Source organism: Alligator sinensis, unplaced genomic scaffold (assembly GCF_000455745.1).
Source record: "Alligator sinensis unplaced genomic scaffold, ASM45574v1 scaffold312_2, whole genome shotgun sequence".
Lineage (NCBI taxonomy): Eukaryota > Metazoa > Chordata > Crocodylia > Alligatoridae > Alligator > Alligator sinensis.
Window position 1 is genome coordinate 151,690 of NW_005842274.1, and position 11,724 is coordinate 163,413.

At 39.5% G+C, this 11,724-nt stretch overlaps 1 protein-coding gene across 2 annotated transcripts in view; it reads right to left on the reverse strand.

Annotated features, from left to right (window-relative positions):
• Positions 1-11,724, reverse strand: part of SHROOM2 (shroom family member 2) — a 150,031-nt gene that overhangs the window by 56,133 nt on the left and 82,174 nt on the right. The window contains exons 4-5 of one of the 2 annotated variants that reach the window (XM_025209247.1): positions 10,505-11,724; positions 7,322-7,422 (exon numbers count right to left, since the gene is read on the reverse strand). The exon at positions 10,505-11,724 is cut by the window's right edge and continues 1,457 nt beyond it. The exons of the other annotated variant lie outside the window; for it this stretch is intronic. Coding sequence (XP_025065032.1) covers positions 7,322-7,422; positions 10,505-11,724 — 1,321 coding nt within the window. The remainder of the gene's footprint in view (positions 1-7,321; positions 7,423-10,504) is intronic. 2 annotated transcript variants of the gene reach the window in all.

Below are 11,724 nucleotides of genomic sequence, written 5' to 3' on the forward strand. Positions count from 1 at the left end.
GACTAGGTCATCCCCAGTAGCCAGTACCAGGTTGAGCAGCGCTTTGCCTCTCGTTGGCCCATAGACTTCTTGAGTCAGGTAGAGGTCATCCACGCACAAGAAGAAGCTCTGCGACCACTCAGATTTTGCTGAGCGATCCTCCCACGAGATGTCCGGGTAATTGAAGTCACCCATGACAACCATGGTCCTGGAGCAAGCTGCCTCAGCTAGTTCCTGGGCAAACTCCTGGTCAAGCTCAGGACTTTGAGTGGGAGGTCTGTAATAGACTCCCACCACTGTGTCCCCTGTGCCATGTTCCCCACGGATTTTAACCCAGAGGGTCTCCAGCCGTCCACCCTGGTCGCCAATATTGGCTTGCAGGGACGTGTAGCTTTCCTTAACATAGAGAGCTACACTCCCACCCCTTTTCTCTACACGATCCCTCCTGTACAGGGTATAGCCATCTATCCCCGTGGTCCAGTCATGGGTGGAGTCCCACCAGGTCTCCATTATCCCTATGACATCGTAGGGATGTCATAGGTGATCATAGGTGATGTCATATGGTGAAAGATAGAAGATTGTTTGATCACTGTTAACTGTATGCTATTCTGTGGCACTTTTTATACCAAAGAAGGCTTATATATTAATAATGCCTGTAGTTTACAGCAGTTCAAGTACAGGGAAAGCATTTGCAGGAGATATAAAACTGATTAATATTGTTGCAGCTCTCTCCTTTGTTAGTACAAGTGCTATATGTAGTCTTTTTCTATAAGATAGGAACCACAGAAATCTTTCTAGCTTCAGATAAACTAGATGCTTCTTAGCAGATTTAGACAGTGTGCTGGATCATATATTAGTCTATATATTATAGCTGATTGGAAGCCATCACTGAGAAAACAGTGTCTGACAGATGCATTAACAATCTGCATCTTACTGATAAAGAAATACTAATGTAAATACATAGGACTTCAGCAACTCACATTCTTTAACACTTTGCTAATAGCTATGAGACTGTGCGAATAAGCATGTATCCCCTGCACTTCCTCCAGATGACAACTAAGAGCTACTACTCAACACCACAGTACTGCTACTAGGAACAACTTCCAGCTGGTCACAATAAAATAAGGCATCTTTCCATGTAAAGGCAAACTCATAAACAGCAATACAGATATCTGCAGCATTCATGGCTGTCTGACAAGCTCTCTTCCTATTAGTTTCCTTGCAAGTCCATACTCAATCATTTTTCTGTGATTATTTAATAAATCCTTCATGATATTTAAATATAATTAAACAAAAAGGCATTTATAGGAAGATAATAAACTTTCTCAAAGGAAATGGCGTTGTGTAAAGCAGGAACAGTTTTCACACCCCTGCACAGAAGTAGGAGAAAAAAAATCTCCTCAAACTTTATAATTCGATTAATTACTTTACTTCCATTGCAAAATACATGTTGTTTGTTAATCCCTATATTCTGATCAAAGGGTTAAGAGGTATTTTTTTCCTCGAAAGAGCTACTGTGTAAAGTGACAGGTTCTGATATATAAGGTATGAAACTCAGACATATTGTGTATCATAAAGAGTGAAGCAAGTTATTATGAGACGTTTGCCATCATCCTTTTTTCCCCCTTAAACACTATAAGGAAGCAAGACTCTGTAATCTCCTCCACAAAAGCAATAAAGAAAATGAGAAATTGTCACATCTCATCTGATACTGTATTGAATGATTATCACCAACACTAGGTAAGCCTTACTGGCCAGGTACAGACATTACACTTTTACTGGTATAAGTGATCAGAAGCTCGTCTATACCCATAACAGAACAAAAATGTGGTGAACAGACTGGTTTAAAAATGGTGGAACCTGGTCTAGGATTTGCCCCCACACCAAAGGGTGAATGTGTGTTATGTTCACTACCGAACTACGCTGCTTACAGAAAACTGCATAACTAGACTGATTCCACCTTGGTCTTTTTTTGAATGTTTGTATCTATTCGCTAAGGCTAAATACAGACATTTGGGGAGGTTAAATCAGGCTCAAAATGGCCGCCCAATTTAAACTTTGCTTGTCCTGGAGCCGACCATACACAAACAGACCCGGTCTGAGTGATCAGCAATGAGTCTAAACCTGCAACTATACAGAAGTTCCATGTACACAAACCAGTCTAAAAATTGCAGAACCTGATTTAAGATAAACCTGAATCTATGTAGTATCAAACTTATTCGATTTAGGTCAAACTGGTGCATGGAACTTCTCTACATTTTCTCTGCGCATCCCTGGGACTGGGAAAACCTAGTCACTGGTTCCAGCCCTGGGGTTGCTCTTTTCACCCTTTTCACCCTTGCAGCCCTTTTTCTACCCCCATGCACTAGGCTGTTTTTTGCCTGCCCCAGGCTCTTGCTTCCCACCCTCCCCAAAGAGCCAGCTCTCTTAACCTCCATCCCACAAGTCACTCAGAGTGCAGCTGCTTTGATCAGTGTTCACCACTGCTGGAAGCTGAGCAAGTAAGCCTCTGTTGGGGGAGGGGCAGGAGGGTTAGGGGTTTAGGTTCACTGTGGGGGATCCCACCCCACTCACAAGTTGTGCCAGGCCCCACATGGGTCATGTCTGCCCCCCAGGCCCCAGTAGCAAACCCCCACCCCTCCAGTAGCCCTCCATCCTGACTTATCTGATATTGGGATGCCATTTTGAATCATTTTCACCTTCCCTTAATGCCCCCAAATGTCTGTACTTGGCCTATATGTCACAGGCTCTGGTCTAGAAGAATAATATCCATAACTTGTAAAACAGTTCCAGTTATTACCCACTGTCCTTATAGTAAATATGATTTTTTTAAAAAAGATCGTTCCTTCTATTCATCAAGCAAAACAATGATTGTAAGTAGATACCTAAACATGTTTTTTTGCCAGATACAACAAAAAATTAATTTAGTTTCAAGTATTCTTTGCATACTCCATACACAAAGCTTCCTGTTATCTTAGTATATGCTACCACTGCAATTCTGACAGCATAATATACTGTTTATACATCACACTCTAGAGAGAGAAAATTACAAAAATAAACAAAAATTGTGCAAAATCAGTGAGAACTACTCAAAAAAAATCAGCAATATTTTAAAAGAAATTGCATTAAGAAATATCTATTTTTGTAGCAAATATTGTTCATTGTTGAAACCCGAGCTCAGTGACAGACCAGAATTTCAAAATGCACCACTTCTTTTTCCTACTGGTTTTTCCCCCCCCCCCGGTTTGTTTTTTGTTGTTGTTGTTGTTGTTGTTGTTCTAGTTAAATTATAGTGAGTACAAAACAGAACCAAGCTCAGAGCAATAATCAGGGAAACATAAAAACAGGTTTAAAGAGCAACAGCCTTGCACATTCCTAACTCACTTACTATAAAGACTGAAAATTATTACATTCTACTTGTAAAAGATACCTCATTTTCCCATGTATCAATTTGTTGCATTGTCTGGTCAGTGGAAGTTTCTGGCTACTCCGTACTTTGAAAAAGACAAATCAGTGATCACTTATTTAGATGTCTAGTCTCCTATTTGGGAAAAATGATTCGGGGTCTTGCTCCTGTGTCTAAAAGGGCACTAGGTCCTTTAGTTTGAGAATTAATTTTTATTCTGTGTGTTTCAGTATAATAAGGTCTGTGGTGGTCATCTCTGTCGAACTGGATCTAAAAAGTAACGTTCTGATCTAAGACTCCCATTGGCTTTGGGTCAGGCTATATGTAATACCTCTTAAATACCAAAAAATTACCCCTCTTTCAAACTATGATCTAATAAACAGCCCCTAATTTTCTGAACTATAGAGTTTCTGCTTTCAAAGCAAAGACAAACTGATGAAGAGATGCATGCAAAATATTATTAAAATTTAAATCAAAATTAAATTGAAATAAAATTGTAGGGCTTTTAATTTATCTGAAATACGTATCATGAACTAAAGCATAAATTGCATGTTGAAACATGCTAGCTTGTGCAGGGCACTACATAACCTATATTATACACATTCATATACCATAGGCCAAATTCTAGATCTACACTGTTTAAATGTCTACAACACTCCTTAAATACCTAGTGGATTATATCTTTTCAGAGGGTACAAGACTTCTAATGGGACATTATGTCACATGTATTTGTTCACATCATGCTGCAAAATCAGAAATAGATCATTTTAATAAATACAACCCCTGAATAATCTATGTATATTGCTACAGATCAAAGCTATTATCATTTTCTATTGCTCTCTGAATTTTGGCAAGTAGTTTCAATGGAAACCAATATCCTTAAATAAATATGCACATACTGCATTATCTTAGCTTTGTAAAATCAACAAGGTTGCTTCAAACATGCCTTAATCCTGAAAGATGAGAACAGTTCTTGACTTTAAGCCACAGAACACAAACAACAGCACCCAGTGCATGCATGTGACAGTTGGCATGTTCAAATTTTATAGCAGTAGGTCCTCCTGAATCAGAAGCTGTAATGATACCTAGAAAAGGCATATTGCTCCCTTTTCATACAAACAGAGAGCTAAGTGCTAAAATTCAGAAGCACACCGCCTAGCTTCAAACATTTTGCTGCTTTTATCATGTCAGAGACCAGGCAAGATGAAGACTCATAAATACACTACCACTTCTGAAAGCACATATGACACACATAATAAATCAGGTCAATACAGTACATAGATTCATTTAAAACAGGGATGTCAAAGATATGGCCTGTGGGCTGGATTCTTCACACAGAGTCACACCATCTGGCACCCAGTGCTACCCATATCTCAAAGCAATATGCAGGTACTATGTGGGGCATACCGGATGGCCCTGCATGCTGCATGAAGCACCTGCTCCAACTCGCCTCCCAGAACAACAGAGCAGCCACCAAATGCAGCACAGCCCCAGAGAAGCTGCAGGCTACTCCAAGGCCATGCTACATGCAGCAGTAGCTTCAGGGCCAGGCAGTACAGCCTGGGAGTGCCAATGGCAGCTCCAGGATCATGCAGCCCAGCCCTGGAGAAGACAGAACCCACTTTGGCTGCTTAAAGACATGTACTAGAATGTGGGGCTGGGCTGGTCCATGGACCAGTCCCACACCATACGTATGGCCTTCAAGGCCAGATGCTTTTCACACACCTAATTTAAAACAACAAATACTTTATTACTCAAGGAGGCTTCCAATAGCAGGCCATTATTTTTCTATTCGTTTATACAACACAGAATATTTCAGTACTGATCCCCCCCACCTCAAAAATACAAATAAAAATTTACCAGATGTTCCAGTCACCCAAAATATAAGCCATTTAAAGATTTAGTACTTGGTCCCATATCTACTAAAATGAATAATAAAGCTTTGTCTTTCACTTCAGTGACAAAGGATCAGGCCCATAACAAGTACATTTTTTACAAGTAGAACATAAATTATTAAATAAGCCAATAAGCTACATATTTTTCTATAGTTAGTATGGTTAATATTAATGTTCTATAATTTAGTAAGCATTAGCCAAAGCAGCAAAACATTATTTGCAAATTGCAAAATTGGGAAAAATACTAAATCAATTTCTTTAGAGCAACTGAGTACAACACTGAATCATGCTAAATAAGTTTAATTCCCTTTTCTGTTAGGATTTACATTACAGCAACTCCATTTAAAACAGGCATATAACACATGTGCATGGTTTCAACATTACAGTCATTCATTATCATGAAGTGGCCATACGCAGCACAGGAATTAAGCGTCTAAACGATGGGTTTTTATATAAAACCCATGTACATCCTTTGCATACTTTAAATAGCCCTGATATCAGACCAAAGACCATGAAACAAACCACTTCACAAAACCTTTTCCTGCAATGTGGTGAAATGGCCAAATAATGTATTTGCAATGGCATGTGAAAAGACTACAGCTTTAAAACAAAAGTATTACAGCTGCTGCTCAGTCATGTGATTTACATGGATTCCACAGTTATAAAGCTCGGATTGTGCTGCACAGACACTGTTAAAATGTGGACGTAGGTGTATTATTCACATGCTTTTGTGACTATGATTAAAGTGATGCTAGATGGAAATCATTTCAGTTGCATAGAGATACTGCCTGCCTACACAGCCATATCTGCTCCAGGCTTCCTCTCCTACTTTCCCCTTTCTTCTCTTGCATCATACTTGCTTGTTCATTTTGAAATCAGCTATATAATACAAAGAACCGGCTGTATAATAGCAAAGGCTACACAGAATCTAAACAACATAGCAGATTATTTAAAACAGTAGAATGATAAGAAGAAAAATTTACAAGAGTAAGCATTTAATAAATGCTTTAAATTAATTACTGAATATTTTAAGCATGAAGTCATATATTACATTATATATTCTAAATATTATTGCAATAACTTGAATCCTTCAGGATGGGAGATAATTTCTGCCAATTAGAGATTTCTTTTTTTTAATACATACAATAAGGAAAACCAGTAGAAATGCTTTTAAAAATTCACTTTTATTCTTAACATGCAACCCCCACCCCAAAAAAACAAACCTTCCTTCTCACCTGCCAAAAAAACCCAACAACAACAACAAAAAACCCCAGGAGGAAAGCCTGTTGATAAAAGTATGTAGTTAATCTAAATGTAGCTGCCAAGTACATTTCAACAGATGTGGTTTCAATTATTATTATTTATTTGCTTTATTACAATACCATCCAGAAACTCCACATCAGAATTAGGGCACTTTGTGCTAGACAGACAAGGGTTCTAGTTACACTGTGTAAACACAAATGATCAATATTTGAAGAAGTTTAAAAGAAATGGTAGAGTTTCTCTCCTATTAATTCATTTAATAATTAAAAGTGAAACTGACTGATGAACAAAATAGTTTTTTTTCTGAATTACATGTAGTTCTTTGATGCTTAAAGACAGTCTGATTTATTGTAATACTGTGTTCCAGTTACATACAGTAGTCGCCAAGTGTAACGTTGAAACACTCCTTTGGGAAACCTCAGACATTTCCTTCTTGTTACAAGCAATTTAATTGATGAATAATATTAAAACTCAGTCTTTCCCTGCAGTCTGTTACTAAGAATTTGTTGGCCTTACAAAATAAGTAATATTCTGTAAGCACTAGAGTTTCTTCAGAAAGTTGAGCCAATAGTCGTTTTTAGAAATCTCAGAGGGAAAAGAATGAGGAAGAAAAGGCATTGCACAACCTTCTGTAAGATCAACATGGCATTCCTTCAGCTGAGAGAGGTAGTTAGCCATTACTTCAACTTACATTTCAGGTTAGGCAAAAGATCAGATCATTGTAGCCCTCATATAAAAAACATCAGATTTGGGAAGCCAGAAACAAAAATACACCTACCTTACAGTGCAGTTCTGCTCATCAGTGTTATTTCTAGAAGAAACACACTCCTCATCCTCCTTCAAATCCTCAGCTTGTCTCCTTATTTCAACCAAGACTTCCTGCCAAGGGTTTATAACAAGTAAGACACAAAGTCATCAAGTTTCAGTTTCCAAAAAATCTATCATTATGGAACCTCTTATTTGTGGGTTTGCTCTGCTTGAATATACATGAAGTCAATAATATATCATGTTTTATGTTGTTTTGACCAAGTATTGTAGTATGCTATGTGACCTCTTATATATCACTACAAACCTCTCTAGGCTCAAGTTACCAATTTAGTTTACTGAAAACAAGAAAAACTTAAATGTTACATTTGTAAACCTTTGCAAGTTCCATCTGGCAAAAACAAATCAAGGCAAGACACTTACTGGAGACTTGTTAGTGTTTTAGCACAGGGACATACTCAAAGGCTTTTGAATGCCTGTGTACGTTTCACTTCAACATTGCCACAGCTTCAACCACACCCAAAGTGCAAAACTGTATTAGACACTTTGACCCCACAGGAAATAAAAGTGCATTCTAGCACTAAAAACCTGAATCTTACATGCAAAGAATGTAAAAATGGTTTTGAAATAATATATCTTTTTTTGTCTGAAATTCCTAAATCATCATGCTATCAGGTACCTAAACAGGATTTTTTTTTGTAAATCACTGATTTATACTGTATTTGGCTATACTGTTTAATGAAAGAGAAATATAGATGCATATTACACGATCATCTGAATAATTCATTATTTCTGATTTTTTCAAAATAAAATCTCTACATGTAAAAAATATTTTTCTTGGAACCTACAGCTCAGTAGCTTATCTACACAGTTAACTCCACAGCTCAATCTATATAAAAAGTTTTGTTAAACTTAGATTTAAATAGTCCCTCACCTGAAGTATAATTCAGTTTGTACTAAAGAGCTGTATAATAAAAGCATGATTTTTGTCTCTATTGTAATAGTTTTACAGTAACTGGAGTACAGGAAATGAGAGCAAGGAAAGGAGGAGGAGCAATATTATAAGTCTGTTATGGTTTGATAATTCTTATATAGCTGAAGCAATTGTATTTGCAAAACCAGAAGTTTAAGTCAAGTCAATCCTATGCTATCCGCTGAATCTATTCCATGCCTAGCAATCTTTCAGCAACATAAACGTGCCTTTAAAATACAGATCTCCTGATAACTGGTCATTGTATTGATCTCACCTGCCAATTGTACCTTCTCCCTGTATTTTAAGGTTAAATATTAACTGACTTTCTGCTTTTGGACTGAATGAACCTTTGACTTCTTTCAGGAGGTTGATTGATTTTTTTTTTAATAAAGCAAATAGTCATATACAATGTTAAAGAAGTTCCACCCACGTTTTCCAGGGCTAGGGACAGACATTACACATAAACCAGCTTAAATGATGAGAAACTGGTTTAAACCTGTAACAGAACATAAATTCAGTGCACATAAACCAGTTTCAAAATGCTGAAACTGGTTTAAGATAAACCTGGTTGAATGTAGTATCAGACTTAACTAATTTGGGACAAACCAGTTTATGGAAGTTCTGTCCCAGACCCCTTCCTGATTCAAGTTAAAGTTAAACCAGAACTCCCACAGCATCCCAGATGCTTTGCAGCCCTAGGCTGTGCTGTCTGCTGTCAGGCTGGCCCTGCCTCTCTGCTCCCTAGCCGGAGCTCGGGAGGAGACTGCAGGCACCGTAGGGTCTGCCTCGCTTCCCCCTGGCCCACCACCCACCACAGGGATTCCCTCCCTCCCTCCCATCTCCCACAGCATGGACCCCAGCCTCATGGACCCTAGGCATGTGGTATGCTAGCTAACGCTGAGAGGTGTCTCTGTGTGCGTCTCCAATTTCACTGGGACAGGCAGACAAAAAGTATCCACTTAGGGCTTTTTGGCTCTAATCAACAAACCAGCTGGTAATGTCCCTCTGTTTCTTCCATGGAAAAAGCTGTTTAAGAGCTTGAACTAATAAGAGAGGCTTTTGTTTTGTTGATGGGCTAATAAACACTGCATTATTCAGCCCCCTGCTGGCTCCCTCATCTGTCAGGTTTGCAAACAGTATGAAGAAGCAGGGAGAAGGACAGTATCATCAACAGATGCATGTACTGCTGAAAAGATCAGTATCATCAACAGATGCATGTACTGTACATCCCTGCTTTGCTTCAGAGTGGTAAGCTGGGATCTGGCAACATTCCCACCCCTTGAGCAGCAAATGGGAAAAAGCCTGGGATGGTGCAGGCAGGGTCAGGGTTTACACCCCTCCCTAATCAGGGTGTCCTGTCAGGGCCTGGCCATGCCTTGCCTCCCCCCCCCCCACCTCAGCACTGTGGAAGGGAAGTGAGGGATGCTGTAGCACCCCCCTGGCTTCTAGCCTAAGCCACTGTAGGGACGTGCCTGCATTTCCTCAGTCCAGAGGGAATGTCTGTGCACTTGCAAATCGGTTCAATCTATGCAGGTTACAGTAGCCTGCAAAGATTGAATCAATTCAGGCTCAAGCTTTTCGAATGTCTGTCCCTATCCCAAATGGTACGAATCTTTTGTTAAACCTTGATTTTTGAGCTAGTACTCTAACTTCTGTTATAACTGCTTCCTGGATCAAATCAATTTAAAAGAAAGGAGAGTGACATGGGAAACCAGCAGTTTATCAGTCTATTTTCTTTGTAATTTTCCTTGGAGCACCACTTCAGTTTTACAGTACCATAGGATGGTACATTTTCTGAAAGGAGGGCATCAGTAAAATAACTGCTGTACTGATGAGGATGTGTCAGTTTGGGTGAGGAATTACCACGTTCAATCAGCTCTCATGCCTAGTATAAAGTATGGGATATAGACTGCTAACATGATCAAAATGATCTTGTCTTTTCTCTTCACTCATGTCGACTACAAAATAGAAGCAACTAATTTAGCTTATTGTTCTTTGTTCTATACTGAACTCTCATTTTATACTCCCATCTTTTTTATATTTCCTATATCCTTGTATATCCTTTTTATCCTGCTTATGTGAGCTACCTGTAACAAGGATTTCATTGTTAACAGCTGGCAAACAGTACTTTGTTTCTACTCTGATTCTGTGTACAATTGCACGTATGATTTTTCCCCACTTCTGTAACTCTGTAAGACAAATATGAAAATACAAGTCTCTTACCTGCTTGTAGAAATCAGTAGAAGGCGATGATCTGGATCGCTCATGCGAGTACTGGGATTTCTCACGTTGCTCATGGCTTGCATCAAGGATGTTATCAGCAGAATGGTACCTTCCTGCACTCCTTGACTCTAGAGGTTTCCTCTGCTCTTTCCAGGATGCCTGATATTCTGCAAAAGTTCCCAGTCTCTGAGGCTGTTCAGATTTTATGAGTTTGTCAGTTGCCTTACGGGGACTACAATGGGTATTATTTTTTGCAATTTGCATAGTTTCAATTCCAAAAGAGGCTGTCCGAGATCTTCTTTCATACCGTAATTCCTCACCCTCATGTCCATGAGCTTTTCTATCAGGCTTCCCAGGCTGTTCCTCAAACAGATTGTGGGGAGCTTGTTTCTGGGCAGACTTCCGGTGTGTGGGCTTGCTCGTTTCTTCAAAGAATTTCCACCTATCTGCAAAAGAGGCAAGGGCTTCCTCACATGTATTTGAACGGCGCTGAGGATGGCAGTTATCCTCTGACATCCCCACTTCATTCATTTTCTCTGGTTCGGAGTAAGACTTTAGTTTTTGTTCTGCTGTGAACCTCTTCCTGGCTCCAATCCGTGAAATATGATGTGTGCCATTCCCTGAAGAGTGTGGTTTAACCTGTGCAGCCTCAAGGAAGTCAGAGGCATCTTCAGAAACCAAAGCCAACGAGGAAGAGTTGTAGCTATTTGCCTTCCGTTCTGGTGACCTGGGGACATAGTCAGCAGGGCTAGGGTCCAAGTCCCGCCGTTTGAAGGAAGTAGCCCTCAGGACTCTAGCCTGGGCCTCCTTTAGGTGATCCTTGTAGGTACTGGTAAAAGATCTATCTGAAGAGGTGTTCAATCTCTCTGCTGATTCTGGTTTCCAGTTCTCACTATACTCCTCTGGTTCATTTGACCCTATTAAGGCAGCAGTGCTTTTGCTCTTTTGCAGCTTTGCTCGCCTCATTTGGATCTCATTTCTCAGCGTTGTTGCAAAGCGATCACTCCTTCGTGCCTGTTTAGTCAAGTGAGTATCAAATGGAAGCCCCCTATCTATTCCAGGTCCTGGGCAGTTGTCAGATTGTTTTTTCCCTTCCTGAGCTAAGGAATGCAACATAGGGGTCTTCTGAGGAGAAATTTTACTACTCTCTTCTTTTCCCCACCTGAAATCTTTGTGGGCAGCCCTGTTTTCAGTGGTAAGAACACAGCTCTTTGTGTATT